General features: G+C 37.1%; 1 protein-coding gene across 24 annotated transcripts in view; it reads right to left on the reverse strand.

Annotated features, from left to right (window-relative positions):
- The window catches only part of TNRC6B (trinucleotide repeat containing adaptor 6B), a 141,918-nt gene that overhangs the window by 58,280 nt on the left and 66,228 nt on the right, over positions 1-17,410 (reverse strand). Inside the window, exon 1 of one of the 24 annotated variants that reach the window (XM_069807161.1) lies at positions 2,381-2,511. The exons of the other annotated variants lie outside the window; for them this stretch is intronic. Coding sequence (XP_069663262.1) covers positions 2,381-2,496 — 116 coding nt within the window. The 5' untranslated portion in view covers positions 2,497-2,511. Of the gene's footprint in view, positions 1-2,380; positions 2,512-17,410 lie in introns of those variants that run through there. 24 annotated transcript variants of the gene reach the window in all.

The following is a 17,410-nucleotide window of genomic DNA, read 5'->3' on the forward strand; positions in this document are numbered from 1 at the left end:
AAATTAAATGCACTGCTACTGGAGTATAGAAATATTTAGCTTTACTTCTACTTCCATTCAACATATCCCACTTAATAGACATGCTCCATTATTTCAACAGCATGAGAAGAGTATGGCGTGTCCGAACACGCAAGTGTGCTCCAGCACATTTAAACAGAACATCAAACAGAAGCAAGACGTAACACAGCATGGGATAAATCCCAGGGTTGACAGACCCTAAATTTCTAAAGGTAAAATTACTTCCAAAAGACTAAGCTGCATAAAGAGTTATGATCTTGCTGATCAAAAGATTCAAAATGGGATTAATTCATTTTATAAAAAAATGTTAAAATGCAGAACATCACAGCCACCTTTCTTCTTAAGCAATGCTTGCATGCATAAACTAGACAGATGTAAGCCATACAAAAGCTGGTTAAATAAGAGATAGCCATTTAGAAAGTCAGTCTTTAGGCTGAACTGACAAAAATGGAGTATGAAATTATTTTAGGCGAAATGACTTCTGATGTTTATAAGGAAAAAAACCTGGTCCTTCAGAATAGCACCCCTGAAGATCCAGAGTATAAAAATTTCAAGGAGAAAAAAAAAAAGGCAATTACTTGTTTGCTTCAAATAAGACTTAAGTTTACAGCATCATTGAACAACTGCAACATTGAAGTAAGGGATAAACTATGCAGTTTAAAATCAACCAGTTAGTAAAAGGACGATTGTCCCACACTTTTTGAATGAAAGTGAAATCAAGATATCCGAACTCAGCTCTTCATGGAGTATAAAATTAAAACTTTTGTATTTGTAACATGTATGTTCATAGCATAACACGTGTAAGACAAAAACAAAAGTGTGTCACCCCCCCCCCGCCCCTCCCCAGGGCAAGCTGTAGATTTTATACACAGACAATATATGCTTTACCATGGATTAAATGAAAAGACTTTAGAAAGTGTGGTTTTAGAAGTGCTCTGTAAAGCAGTGTTTTCAAAAGGCAAAAGATTATTGCTCGTCAAGGAGTTAGAGTAAGCTGCTTTTTTCTTCTCTTTGGCTGAAAACCAAAACAGCGTCACAGCAAGAAGTTTGCTTACTTTAAATAGCATATCTGGAACAACTGATATGCCTTTATCGCAGCAAAACATCAGTAATTTGAAGCTGCTGTAGAAAAAACCCCAACTTTAAAACATCGGCATACTGACTTCACTAAAAGTGTGCTTTTCTAAAGAAAGACTCCTTATAGACTTAGACTTGTTAATAGGGTAAGATTAATTCTTTGTGGTGTATTCTCTCTCTATATGCACAATGATTTACATACTAGAATGAAAACAGCTCTGACCATAAAGGGCTGTTTACTTTAAAGAACTGGACAGTATAAGCCCTGCAATACAACAACAAACACTCATAAATATGGAGGTTTGTTTTCAACCCTTCAGCAACTGCTTTGGGGGGAGGGGGTCAATTTCAGTTTTAAGAGTCTCCTGTTAATAAGAAAACCTTGGATTGTGTAAAAAAAAACAAAACAAAAACCAACAGAATGAAATGTTCTTAATATTCCATATTTCTTGCTTCCACTCCTTTTATAGAATTACTCTTTCCAGCTGTATCACTTACATACATTAAAAGAATGACTTCCAGGTATGATCTAAAGTTTCCAGATGTTAGCCACATTTGATAAAAAGGGAAGTTTTATGGAAATGGAGAGCTATAACCAAAATTCTAGAATGTAAGAACTGAGTGAGTTTTCTCCCCTACTTCAGTCTTCAAATGCTTCAGAGCCCTTACAGATCAGTAATTACTATTTCATAGCATGAGCACTCATGCATACCAGACACAGATAAAGTGTGTTTAGAGAATTGTGAAATGTGGTAAAAATAGCCCAAGAACGGCAAAACATTCAGTTAGAAATCTGCTTGTAATTAGGATGTCCAGTAATTTATCTATTTTATCAGAACATTCATTCAGCAAGACACAGTTTTATTCAGGACTTCAAGGTTTTACTGATTATCAAATAACCTTATTTTCCTCTCAAAACTATTCACACATGTAAAAAGGTCTATTATCTACACCTGTTTACCAAGAAAAATATTTTTGTGGTTCTGAAAGCCACAAAAAATACGTAGATAAATGAATGCATAACAAATGAATATGCAACAGTAAATGGATAACAGCTACCACAATACAATCTCAACGAAGAACCTGTCTCTGCTACAGGCTTAGAGAGAAACAAGTTTTTTTGACAAGGGAGGAGCTGGCAATCCTCAAGAAGTACAGTTGAGATCTCTGTTCCACTACAAATGATCTATCCTGGTAATATGTACTCTTTCAACCCCTAATTCTTGCTAAGCCATACTTTCAGCAGATAAGACAACAGACTACCTGGCAAAATATTTCTCTGTACCTTCCATTAAGTGAAGTCCTTTCATTTCTGCAATTATGGGAGGGTGGGTGGGGGCTATCAAAGCTCTGGACAGATGACCACACTGAGGGAGCTGCTGCTGAACTTTCCTTTTGCATGTGAAAGACTTTTCGCTACACCATCAAAAAAAACCACTTTACCTACCTCACTGTGAATACAGAAGTACTTCAAGAGTCCTACTTCGTCATACAACATGGGGTTTGAAATAAACACAGGCGATCTGGGAAAAGTGCCAGATGTCAGTTAAAGGATTGCTCATTAGTCTGCAAGTGCAGTATACACAAGTATTTGCCAGTACTGCTTTGTATTAGAAGTTTAAGAGATGTAAACTCTACCAGTTCTATAATCTCAAATGGTTTGCCTATCAGGAGAAAAAAATCCTTTCATTTAAAAACTAACAGAAGAGTTACACAGACAGTTTTCCTTAAACAGTCCTTTCCAGGTTTTGGTTTTTTGTTGTTGTGTTTTTTTTTTTTTTTTTTTAAAACCAATTCATCTTTTGGAACTAAGTGACACTTTCTGTGCTAGATACATGATACTCTTACTGGTCTCACCATCAGAATCTGATTCTGATTGAAGGGACCTCTGGAAGTCACCTGCAGTCTGGTCTAACCCCACACTCAAAGCAGAGCCATCATCAAGCAGGTTGCTCAGGACCTAGTCACGTTCAGAGTATCCCCAAGACAGAGACTATTACCACTGTGGAGAACATATTCTTTTTTTTTTTTAACTATACCCATTGCATTTGCCTCTCCCCAATATATACTCAGAATTTCTTTTCGGCAACTTGTGTTTGCTGTCTCTTGTTTTGTCACTGCGCACCACCTCCAGGAAAAGTCCGGCTCTATACCCTCCCATTAGACACCTGAAGACAGCAGTAACATTACCCCCTTAGCCTTCTAAGGCTGAATAAATCCAGTTCTCTCAGCCTCTCCTTGTGCAAGATGTGCTCTAGAACACTAATCATCTTAGTGGCTATTTAATGTCAGCCTCTTTCCTGTATGAGAGCCCAAACTGGACACAGTTTGGACTTCTAAGTGTTGAATAGAGAAGAATCACTTCTCTTGACCCCATTGGCTATAGCCTTGCTAATACAGTCCAGCACATAGCTCGTTTCTTAACAGCAAAGACACCTTGCTGATTCACATTCTACCTTTTCTTTGTCAGGACCTTTGGGTGTTTTTTCTGCAGAGCTACCTTCTCATCAGTGGATGCCTAACCTATGCTATAGCACAGGGCTATTTTGCCCCAGGTGTAGTATTTCCCATTTACATTTGTTGAATTTCAAGAGGTTTCTGTCAGACCATTTTCTCCAGCCTACTGAGCTCCCCCTGAACAGCAGTCTTACCCTCCAGAGGTGTCAACCACTCAGCCCAGTTTACGACCATCTACGAACATGCTGAGGGTACGTTCCATCCCACTGACCAGGTCATTAATACAGACGTTGAACATTATTAACCCAGCATTGACTCCCACGGGGTACCATACTGCCCAGCTGCCAGTGGACTTTGTATCGCTGACCATAATCAACTTGGTATCACCGACTCTGGCAATCCAGCTCTGGAATTGTTTTCCAAAAAAAAGTATTACCTTAGAGCAGAATGAACAAGTATTTCTGTACTTAGTGGTCCAGTGAACAGGGAAATAATTACAGATATGTCTTCTGCAGAAGAACTGCCACAGAAACCCCTAAATGAGCTACCTTCCACTTCAGGGGTCTGTATCAATACACCACTGCATGGTGCAGCCCAGATCGACTCCACAAGTCGAGCTCAAAGCTCTACTGGCAGCTTTACCAATGCCTCACTGGGGCTTTGAACTGGTTACAAATTGTGATGCAAGTGAAGTTGACAAGTGTTACTGCCACTTTAATAACGCATTCTTGTAGGAATATGAGAAGCGCTATAAAAAAACCCCTGTTTACTGTTAATCTTCTGACTGCAGTTAAAAAACAAATGCTAGCTCCTGACTATGGTGTAAACTTAATTTTAACAAAAGCAGCTCTGTAGCTTCTTAAGATTACAAACTTCTGTCTTAAATGCCAAGAATAGAATTATATTTTAACACAAAAAAAAGTCCCAAGAAACTGATCTATTTGCTATGGTAACTATGCTACAGTATGCACAACAATTATGACATTTGTTTTAATGTCAGAATGTGACATTTCAGAAAGAATTCTGAAAAAGTATAACATAGTTTAATTAAACGAAACATTTTCTGCCAGAGCATCATTTGTGGCACCAGCACCGGCCTTGTAGACAGCAAGAAACTGGATCATACAGAATCTTTGACAACAGGAGTTGTTACATTTAAAACACACTTTAACATTTCTTGGACTATGACTGACATTTTAATATTTGTGTTTGTCAGCCATAAAAAAGAGAGACCTAAAACCCAGCCTGGTAAAGATCCAAACTACCTGGAGATACAAGACAATTTTAGGGGAAGGTGGAAGTAAAGAAAACATTAGATAACACCACATTACACAGTGTTATTGCTGTAGTTTAACACAATTAAAATATTGGAGGTTTTCTTAACTTTTGTGGTATGGCAATTCAGGAGGGATCAGGAAAAAAAATTGAAATATGTGTATGAGTGAAGCAGTTTCTATTTAGTGACAGTTAAATTACTGAAACACCTCCCCACGCCCCCCAGACAGAAGCATGCTGCTTAAAAGCAGCTTCTACTGAATGATAGGGTGCTTGGAATTCTACCTGCCTGGGGATATTATAAGGATACCCTCACAGCATCAGAATGGTATAATTTATACTTCATTTTATAAGTGATCTGATTGTTTACTTTTATTCAGTTTCCAAAGAAACACTCTAAATTCACTTGCTATAAAAACCAAAACACTTTATGCATGTTAATTAATAGCCTGACAAGCACATTACATACCTCCAGATCTGTGTAATATTGTAAAATTTTCCATATACAGTGCTTCAGGGCACTGCAGTAATGAAAATAACATTTATCAAACTGTAAGTCATTATTTTAATTACACTAAATCAAAATACTAAAGCAAGAATGTATTTAATTTTATCAGTGGGAAGTTAAGAACAAGGTTTTCTACACAAAGTTATTATTCATCTGTTGTAGGCCAAGCTGGAAGAACCAGCAAGTTAAGGCTGCTTGAACTTCTAATACGTTAAAAAAAAAACAACTCTTAGAGCTTGCTCAGACTTTCTTGGCAAAGGTATATAAGGTTTGTATTTTCTACTCCAGTTATTGCCTGCGGCAATATTTATTTTTAACAGGTAAGAAAATTCATTCATCTACTTCCTGCAAATATTCAGTTACAAAGTTTCAGAACTGTCATGATCGGTATCAGGAAACCTAAATTAAAGGCAGAAGGAAAAGTAAGTAACATATTTTGCAGGTCTGGGAAACGCTGTGTAAATCTTGCCAAATTACTGTCTCTTCAAACAAATCTATCTGCGTATGTTCAGTATATTCAGCTGGAGCTGGGCAGGTAAATTCTTGATATTCCATTATTACTAAGCATGCTCCATAAATTAAGGCTTATAACTAGTGTTATATGAAGAATTCTCCCCCCCTCTCCCAATTGCTGTTCTTGAAGACTACAAACTACGGTTTATCCTCAGTAGAGGCAAAACTATTCCTCTTCAACCTTATGCCAGCTGAACTGAGAGCTGAAGCAGGACTAAAGGCAAGTAAAAAAAAAACCAGGAACAAGCTGTACGAGCAGACTGCAATAAAGCAGGACAAAGATCCAGGTGCTTTCAATTTGAATCCACCATAATGCACATGCACAAACCAGCACTTGCATTCAGCTATGCCTCACACTTCCCTGGGCCAGTTGGTTCCTTCCTAAAGCACTTTAAGTTTTGAAGCCCCTTGTTTTAAACCATATTTATGTGTTTTGTGCAATGAGTACAATGCAAATGTAGCATCTTGCAGAAAAGAAAAAACCGAAACCGTGTATTTGCATGCATGAAGCATGGCAAATAACTTCATTTAATGCTATTGCGCCTTATATAATTAGACAAATGGTTAGCTGGCTAAGTCTTAAACAGATGTATACTTTTCAAAAGTTCATCGGTATCTTATAATTTTAATGACAGTGTATAATCATAACCCTCCTCTGTCAGATGAGGGAAAAACCACACAAGAGATTGCTATGTATATTGTTATGTAATAGCCAAATACTAGATGCTATAAGAGCCGATTATCAATCTTGGCAATCACGAAGCTCAAATACAGACAGTACTCAGTCTGAAGTAAGAACTTGTTTACCAGCTAAATACCATGGATTAGTAAGCGAGTTCTTAGAATGCAATAAGGATTATATACACTCACTTCACAGTGAAGTTGCAGTTAAGCACAGTGTATAATGAACTTGAATGAGAAAGAGATCTGCAACCAGCAAAATTCAGTCTGGTCTATGACTAGGTAACACATGTTCAAGTTCTCATACTGACTCTAAAATGCAACTGGTACATCCACTACCCTCTCACCCTCTGCTACTTTTAATGATATATTTCCTTAAGAAATACCAGCTATGTTTAGCAGCTCACTGGAGTTGTATACTTTTTTTTAATTTCGAATTGACTTGGGGGAGGGAAGGATGACATATAGTAACACACACCCCACAACACAGCACTTTCCCAGGGTATGTTACAAAACAAGCGACTGCATGACCTGCTCAAGGTTACAGAATGACTCCATTGCTCACTCTGAATTAAAAACTGGTATCCTCCTGACTCCTCCTGTATTTTCACTAATAAAATAATACCACTACTGAACACTTGCACAGCTCCTTTCATCACAGGATGTCAAAGGTCTTTATAAATATTAATTAAGCATTGCAACAACACTAAGAAGTATGTAAAACTTAATTCTGCACATGAGTAAACCCAAGCAAAGAACAAATAACCTATGTTCAAAGTCATAGGACAAGTCAGCAGTATGGAGAATAAATGGCTCTTGCCATTAAGGAGCACTCCATTAGAAACAAGGACATAATTAACACTCCAAATGTGATGTGAACAGTGAATACATTACTATAAAAGCCTTGGTCATGCTCAGTCCTGCAAAGATGACACTAAATTTCAGGCAGCATTCTCATGAAGATACTAAGTTTGGTTTCCTCCAAACACAGAAAACAGTTCTCATGAAATTTTTAGTAAAATTCTGTTTTTCCTGACTGGTAACTTTCCTTAGACGAGACAGGTATGAGTGTGATAGTCTTTGGCACTTTTACAAAATTAACAAGTAATATCAAGCTGAGACACAATTCAAATATGAATTCTGACCCCACAAATGAAAGTAAGCTACTTCTTAATATTCAATCATGTACCTCAGTAATTAAGGAAACAAAATACCTATTTAAGAACTCAATATCCACTCTCAAAAGAAATAACCTTTATGTATGTTTTCAGCAAGCTACATTGTAGTCATCACTTCATCAAGTGCTCCAGTGATCTTACAATTTAAGATGTCCACGCTTTACCCACTACAAACATTACTACTTTACAATTATCTATTCTTTCCAATGATCATAACTATCATGAGACACTGATCTGTAACACTCAGTTCTAGTATGAAAGCCAACCATGCTAAAACATACTGAAGTCAATTTGCTTATATGTGCTGACACATTTGCTGACTTTAATGACAGGAGTAAGATTAATTTTTCCATTTTTTTTTCAAATTCCCGTTAGCCTACCAAAAAGACCCCCAAAGGTGACAAAGCTCTGAACTCCTACAAAAATTCCTTTTTAAACCATTTGAGAATCTGACATTAATATGACTGCAAAAAATACTTCTGCTTTGGAGAAAGACTACTGTTTTCTGCATAAGACAAAACAAATCAAGTTGCACTAAAAACACTTGCAAATTAACTTCACAGTGAACCCTGTGTTAGAAAAGGGAACTTTGTTGTTACAATGTCAATAAAGAAATTAAATGAAAAATTGTGTAATTCATATTTCAGCCCAGCAACTTTTTGGGGTTTTGTTAGTTTGCTCAAGCAAAAGTTTTACTTCCCACCAAAATAACAAGATTCAGTGAAGGCTGACAAAGAGTTGGCCAAATGAAAAACAGGTTTTTTGTTTTGTGTCTTAAATTACAAAGTGTGTTTTTCTTCTGACTACAGAATGAATGTCTGGATCTAGTGGTTTTGTTGGGGTTTTTTTGTTTGTTTTTGTTTGTTTGGTTTTTTTTACCCTTTCAAAAGGACATAATCTGGCAGTAGAAACTTACTCTCTGGGCAATGAAGGTGTGCATCTCTATTATAATTTTATCTCAAGTTCTCTTACAGCGCAAAACCAGAGAACAATTCAGTATTGTATTTGATACACAGCTTTCATCGCATGAAGCCATTTTTCTTCCCTCTTACATGGGACAACAGCTAGTTAACATAGTTTATGTTATCATTGAAGCATTATGCCTTCAACAGAGGACTGATGAGATTTAACAGCTAGGCTTCAATAAATGGTGTTCCACCTCCCACCCCCAGTAATTCTTTGGAAATCAACAGCCCAAAAGTTGCTGAGTTTTCCTGTGTGAAACTAGTCATCCAACCTTCAGCAAAAAGGTCTTGAAGATCCTCATCAACTCATTACCACTTAGAAGTATGACCAAGTTCAAGATCAAATACTGCTGAGATATGTCCAAATGTACTTGGAAACACAGAGGAACCTTTTAGTCTGCAGCCACAGAAGCTTTACATCAACAGTGGTAGGAGCATACACTCTCCAGACAAACAGATCTACTACAGACATAACCATTAGGCAAGTAATTTTCCAAGTCTGGAAAAGCACAGGTATTGTGATCCTTCTGTTACAATACAGTATTTCCAAGTTCACGCTTTGGTTCTAATGATTAGTCAAAACCATTTTTCAGTGCACTTAGTCAGTTCTCAATAGAGTTTTACTATATACACAAAGCCGATGATCCCTAGCTTTTATCTAGTATTATGTATAATGGATATCCCATGCAAAATGTCTAATTGTGTTGCAGTGTATTCCCACACTTTTAAGACATAGTCCTTAAGTCACGGAGGATCATATCTATACAAAGAAAGGAATCAGAACTGTACTGTTACAGATCATGGTTGTACTTAAGGTCATCAAGATTCCACTGTAGATGACAATACAGTCAGGACTTGCCATGTCAGTACTACAGAGATGCTGTAAATACTGTATCACTAAAACACCCTATTTTATAAGGCTACTATTCAGTATTTGTTGCCTTATAGGGTAATTACAGATGACAAAATACTAAAATCCGGTGAAACAGCAGTGCTAAATTAAGCCAGGTGTTTCACAGCAAAAAAAAAGCTTAAATACATTTACCACTTCAAGTGTAGAATTAAAACAGTCTGTCCAGCCACACATTGACTTTGTCATGCATTTTAAGATACACTCTTTACAATATACAAACTAACATAAACTTCTTCCCTCCCTAGTTTTATATGAAGATTTAAACACTGATAAAAGTTACCTTGATAAATTCAATCAAATCAGCTGTCTCCTTCAGATGGCTTTTACAATCAGATGCACACCACCATTCATACAATGGAGTGGTATTTGTAAGATGTATACATGACAATGAAGTGAGCAATTTTGTTAACACACCATGCCCTCTTGTTCTGTGGCTTGCATCTGCTGTTAAGGCAGAGATCAGGTCTCATTAAAGCCTCAATGAGGATGAGAGACTGCAGACCCTGCTCAAGAAACTAGGTAAATCACAAGTGCATTAAGTCCTCTCCTTGCTGCATGGCTACAGACACCCCGAAGGCCAAAACATGAGACTTACAGTCATAAAATGTAAGTGAATAAGTGAAAGGTGTGGGTTTTACTATGGAATTTGAGCTGCTCTCAATCAATAAAGATAACCAAACTCTATGTGAGTGCAGTTTGCTCAAAATAATGAGATATGCTAGACTTGGTATCTATTTTTAAAGCAGCACGACCTCAGGGGCACTGAAAAATGACTGTGTTTGATTCTTAGGGAACCTTCAAATGTGTTAAGCACACAGATTCTTTGCAGAGCCTGGTATGGAAGTGTTTGTTTGCCAGATGCATGCTTCTCACCCTTCTTACTGCAACCAGCTGGCCATCCTTTTCATTAGCCATTTTTCATTCAAAAGTGAGATCAATAATTATTCAAAACATCACAACTCAATACTTTGTCATGACTCATGACTAATTAAGATGTAAGCTGAAATTATTGACTGGCACACAGAATGAAAACTAGAGAATTGTAAAGAAACTGTGTGTAGAAAACAGGAAAAACGAAAACAACCACCCAGTACAAGTGCAAGACATGACTTGTTTTAAACTAAAAGAAACTTATAATCCTTCCTCATGAAGTTACTTAAGCAGCCAAAAAATTCAAATCCTCTCCAAACTTGTGTCCTTGTATTATCACTTGAGTTTTGAGGACATGAAGATGTGATCATTTGGGTCTGGCATTCCAAGAAAATGATTACCTAGGGTCTCAAAAGGGCAGAAAGAACCAAATACCCTCACCAAGGCATGCAGCATCTACAAACACCACTCTCATTCTTCATCATCTAGAACATTATTTTTGCCTATCTGTAACTGTGAATTCTTCATTCATATGGAACACTGATCACTGTCCTGAATTGACAGTATCCTATCAACGTTCTCTGGAATCTAGTGGTTTGCTATTTGCCCAAGATACTGTCAAGAACAGTGGGGGGAAAGACATGGACAACCAACATGTAATAGTAAGTAACAGTTGCATTGCTATATACTTACCTAAATTTCAAAGACTTAAAACTGCTGCTGTGTTTTTGAAGAACAATTGCAGAATGCTTGATTTGACATTAGCTCTGCACCCTTCTTTCCTCACGAAGAACAAATTCTTAATAATTTTAATGGCCAAGATTAAATATTATAATATGGCATATTATACCATAGGTCTGCGTTTTATGATATGACTGAATTATGTACCAAGGAAAATTCCTTCTGTTTTAGGAATCTCCCAGGAAAACATGTACAATATACTTCAGAAAGCCAATAAAAATCAGTTTCCACACACAGCAAAGAAAAAACCTCACCCCCTTTTTTCATGTCTACAAGCACACTGTATTGGCACATAACACTTGTACAGACGTGTATAAGTGCCCCACTGTTCAAAAGTTTGCAGCATCTCAAAGCCTTTGATTTCTAATTTCTCCTCATGTTTTTAATTACTTTTGCTTCCATTAACTGATACAATAGAGAAAAACAATTTCTAAGTAAACATCTCAATACTTCTTTTTGTTTGCAGGGTGGGGTTTTTTGGAGGCGGGGTGGTGCTGTTTGTTTTTTAGTATTTTTAACTTGGGTTTTGGCAAGCTATGTTTGGAATGATAGAGACAGCTGTCAGTTCTCCATAGGAAGCATTACCAGGAAGGATATTAGAAGTTCAGTCAAGAGCTTTGTAACGTCACAGAAAACTGCAACTGCCTGATGATAAATGCATTTTTAAGAAGAGACCACCCCGAGGATAAAGTAGGTTAACACCATGGTTAACACTAGAAATACTATTGTTTGTTCACATGTTTTTGCTAAAAGAAAGAACTAAAGCAGACAGTTACTGCAATCCATGGAACAAAACCATCACAAGTAGCAGCCACTGCATTACAATGAAGTACTGCCACCCTAAACTGCACACCTTCCAGATTTACATGGGAGAACCCAAGCCTTTGCTAACACAGTAGTGCATTTTAGCTGTAATCTGTGCAGATGACCAGAGACACCCATATAGTGGTAGCTTAGAAGAATGCAGAAACGTCTCTTCTTCATTCCAAAAGGAATGGAAAAGTGCAGAAAACAGCATTCTGCAGGCCGTACACTCACACCTGTTTAACAGCCTATTTAAAATTAACTAGCCACAATAGTTATGAGGTAGAAACAAAAGAAGGCCTAGGAAGAAGTCCATTAATAGGCAGAAATGATTGCCACCTCTCACATTCAATAGTCTGATAAGCTATTTTTGATTCATCCATTTTTATAGTCCTGATACTGTGTGCCATTCCCTAGCTGCATTTTAAAAGTTAACTTCATTTCATGCCTTCTGGAAATAAAGCATAGATTAAACCGCCTAGTCTAGACATGAAACTCTTACTAATTACTAAGTAAACAATCATTTCCTTATTTCTTAAACTAAGACATTAGAAAGTTTAAGTGAAAAGTGTTCACTGTATCCTCAGGCATTTGTATAAACTAAGGATAGTCTCCCACCAGGGAAAGAATTTAACTATGCTGTTATTTCTGTGGAATTAGTGTCTGCCCAATCTCAGCAGTCGCTCATCTGAAAGCTCCTCCTATTTGTATTGAGTGCAGAAGACAAGAATTTTGAAGTCTTGATTGAGGGTTATCATTCCTTGTCTCTTTCCAGGAATGATAATTTACAGCTTAAGTGATGAATTTTACTTGCTGCTTGTGTCATTCACAGACACAGTACCAAATCCATTTCTAACTTCAAGCCCATTTAAATACCTCCTGCTTTTTAATACCAGTAGCTTAGAATAACTTAGAAATTTTAAAGAATAGTAAATAATCAGTCTGAGGACTGGATATATGTCTTGCTTGAAAAATTTAGTGCCCATTCATACTCAGGAAGGAAATATTTTTAAGATAACTATGCGTTACTATCAAAGAAAAAAGCTCTCATAAACTAAGTCAGCCTTATAATATCTATATTCCAGAAAGCTCACATTCCTTCACAACATGGAAATTCACATCAGAAAGTTGCTTCAACGTATAAAAATTCTAAGATTACAAGAACTTGCAAACAATATACAACATGGCATGCACCACTCTTTCTGCTATGGAAGAACGAAAGAAATTGTAAAGCAAGAGGTAATCCACAAAAGAATCTAAAATGAGGAAACCACTGAACTGCCACCTAAGAGATTACAAAAGAGCACCACCACAATGGTACACAGAAAATAAAAGCGTTAAGTCACAAGGGAAAAACTGAGGTGGAAACTACAGTGATAAATGAAATTTACCATTTAACACGTTTCTAAAGTTCCAAGACTAAGCTGATTTATCTTGTTAAATTCTCAACCCAAGTAGTGTTTGCTACTTTTAGGTAATTTTTGCCTTGTTGCATTATGTAAGATTAACAGCTTATTTTTAATGAAAACCATGGATTTCTCATGTTCAGCAATGATGTCCTAAGACACAAAGAAATGCATAAAACTTAGAGACTAATTTTCAAAGAGTAACAGACATTTTTTACTTCTGAGTGGTTAAAAATACGCACTCTTTTTCAACATCAGTCCTAACAGAAAAATAGCTACATTAAAACCATTTAAAGCCTTCAGCATATAGACTCATGTAAGTTCTGCATGTTTCCAGCAACAAAAATAATTTTTACCTCTGCTGACAGTAGATCTGAAGACTCCTCCTGTCTTTAATTAACAGCTACCTCTTCCTATCTACCACCGATGAATTTCGTAAAAGTGTGGAACAGAGCAGTTTCATTTTTAGACACTACGCAAAACCAATGTATGATACATGACAGGAATGCAAGATATTCACTTCACAAAAAACTGCACTTCTAATGTATTCAGTTAAACCTTCTCTCTATCCTCTTTAAGAAAGGTGGCTCTGCATAGAGACAGGTCAACTCTTTGCTGCTATATAAAGTTGAAGGTTAAAATGCGTAAGCTGATGTGGGAGACTATTTCCTGCTGAAAGAAAAGCCCTTTAAACACTAGAACCTCAAATCTAATTTGTCAGCTTATTCATGCTTCCATGCATACTGCCAGTGCAAAGCATCTTTCTATGAAGCCACTGTATTGGAAAAATGGTCAACGCTACCTAGCAAAAAGGTTAGCATGACCTTAAAGTAAAAGGGATACAGAATTCAATCACTCACATAAGCATTTAAAATTCCAAATTTCAGGTGAAGGACCAGACCTTTACTTTAATCAAATCCATCTGCTATGCTTGAAGTGCCAGCTGGACTCACAGTAGTCACTAAGTATAATTTACATGTGGCTGACTTCAATGGGAAGCGTACCAAGTAAGTGTACCTAAGTCACCAACTTTTTCTTACGCTCTTTCTACAGAGTATAAAACCCCCATACATTGGGCACCACTGAAAACAACATCCTTAGTTAAACTGGCCTTTGATAAGCTTGCTCTTAACATGTGGTTTTAAAGAGACAAAGGAGAACTTTATTCTGTCACTGAAGCTATCTCTACCAACTTAAAATTAGGAGGCAACACAGCTCAGAATGGAACAAGCTCAGCTGGGTCTCCCACTCACCATGGCAAGAATCTAAGTCAGTAACATTGTTTTGAGTGGCGACTGGGTAGCAACTCTACTCTAAACTCAGCCACTCATCGCTATATGGTTACAGTATTTCTGGAAGACCTGCTGGGAAGAACTACAGTTTAATTACAGCATATTACCAGCTGTAATAGGCAAATAAAGCAAGAACTGCCACAACAATGTCAATCTCTAACATAGCCCAGGCTTGTGCAACAAACCTGACAGACATGCAGTCAAAATGTCTTCTGAAGCCACAACCAAAGGAAATTGGGACTTGTAAACACTCAAACAGCTGAAACTGAAAGGGAAACTCAGCATTTTCCATGTGGCTCAGTTAGCAGGGTGCATAAAGAAGGACAGCGAGTAAAAAGAAAAAAAAGGAGACCACTGTAATGCTCAAATTATTTATCCCGATTTTCATTAACTACCAATGAAATTTTTAGATGCAGCCTCAAAGTGCACACCGCTCGGGAACAATTCTTTCCAAATAGTGAGACGCAGTCACGCTGCACACACCAGGAGACCCTGGGGCACTGTTACGGAGTGGGGGAGAAGAGGGAAAGGAGGGCTCAAGTGCTTCAATCCCTCAGAAGTGAAACATTTTATTGTTAAGCTTTCAATACTTGGATTGCTTTTAGGAACTATTTAACTTCTTTGTTATTTTCAACAGACAAAAATGAAGATTACTTCCTGGTAAAACATTGAGTTATTTGTTTGTTTTGTGTTTTTTAGTTTGTTTTCTCTAGCTAGGTTCCATGTTAGTAATTTAGGAAAACGTCCTTACTATACATTTGCATAGGGCCTCAGTTAGCAAGAAATGGTACACAGATAAAGCAAATGTACCTGAGGAAAAAACCAAACTCTACTTTGCTTTTAGAGCTTGGAACTAACGACATTTTCCCTGGAAAACAAAGTCCCTTTTACTGCGAAAATGGATTTACTAATCCCTGCCAAGATTTTTAACAGTACAGAAAAGTAACTCGTAATGGTGATGTTCCATTCTATAACAGTTATTTTAGATCAAAACCTCCTCCCTAAAGTGAACTCCTGAAATAACCAAAACTGTCCATACATTCAATAAGAGCTGCTTAAAGCTAAGTTTTTACTTCAGGAAGGAAGAAAATACCGCTCAGCGAACCTACAGCAGGCTTCGTCTTCTTTCATACTGCACTGAAGGATAACAATGTTTAAAGCCTCATTAAAAACTCCACAAGTGTTAAACAGATAATGTGAATTTCAGTTTAATAAACAGGAAGATCACCTCTGAACTAGGTTTTCACTTCTATTTTAAAACATCAAAGAAAATCATGTACTTTTCAAGGATTTTTTTTAATAACACTAATATTTCTCAAGCTAGTATGCAGAGCAGCTTTTAAGCCCCAAATTCCTCTACCCTCAGCAAAAGCCCTTAGTCTGACCTCAAGACACTGCACTACGGTTTGTTATGGTTTATGACCCAGCTACATTAACCATATTCCTTGGTTAAGTGGAAATCCACAACTGCTAAATGTAAGTTTTAACACAGAACAGAACTTTTAGCATTTGAAATTTTGAGAAAGGTGAAATACACAATTCCATCTTTTTACCCACACTGTAATTCTAGTTAAATCAGTTTTGTTCCCATAAAGCCATACAGGAAAAAGAAAGCATCATTCTATTCACAATTCAATACAGCTGTGTACGACTGGCTTCAGCCCCAGGCCACAAGCCAGGAACTTCTGAGTTCAAGTCTGGCTCTGCCACTGACTGTCTGTGTGGCCTTGAGAGAGCCTCTACATCTCCCTGGTGCTCCTGTACCTTACAGAATGGCACTTGCTTTGTTTGTGCAGGCTTTACCCAAACAAAAAACTTGAATTGACTTTGAGAGCAATTTTTACAATGGCTGTAATGCCCAAGGCCCACAAAGAAGTCTCCACATGCCAGCTCATACCTGGTAGTTTTTAGCTGTATTAACTGCCAACACGCACATATTACATATATGCATATACACACATACGTGATACAGACACAAACACCAAGATGTAGTAAGTTGGAAAATAGATAATTATTTCAAATTTGTTAAAAAAAACAGGAGGAAAAAACAAAATCAAGTTATCTGCTACTTACAATGCAGAACAACCTACAACCTTGTTCTTATTAACCCACTGAGGCAGTGATGAAGTCTGTTTTTAACAGCTTAACATTAAATGAACCGGGCACACAATGCTCAAGCTAAAACAAGTACAACTACTAATACTTTAGAATTTTACTTTAACAACAGAAAAATGGCCTAGGAACGTGAAGGTGAAAAAGGATTTAAGCTTAACCAAGTTACCTAGCACTAACTGAAACATCATTTAAAAGGTAAGTTTTCTTAAGAAAAGGATCAAGGGAAGTTACATAAACTTAAGCTGCCCATATACTTGCAAGTCTACTCTAGAAGAGATTCACTTCACATTATCTAGACTGAAGGAGAATGTAATGGAGACTGACACTAGCTAACCTCAGCTTTTCCTGAATTCCAATGATCCAATCACACAAATACAGCTCATCACCTTTAAAACAGTATATGCTGCCTTTAAATCCACCCCTGGGAAAAAAACTTGTCCACAAAACTTTATCAAGATAGGCTGACTTTCCAAAAATTAACCTGTTCAGTTATTCATGGCCTAACCAGAGAGCTGGCTTAAAGAACTAAGCAACTGTAGCTTTTGTGATAAAAACAGTCACTCAGGGACTTCATCAGAAACAGCCATTCCAGAATAG

Source organism: Haliaeetus albicilla, chromosome 19, assembly GCF_947461875.1.
Source record: "Haliaeetus albicilla chromosome 19, bHalAlb1.1, whole genome shotgun sequence".
In the NCBI taxonomy this organism is placed as follows: Eukaryota; Metazoa; Chordata; class Aves; order Accipitriformes; family Accipitridae; genus Haliaeetus; species Haliaeetus albicilla.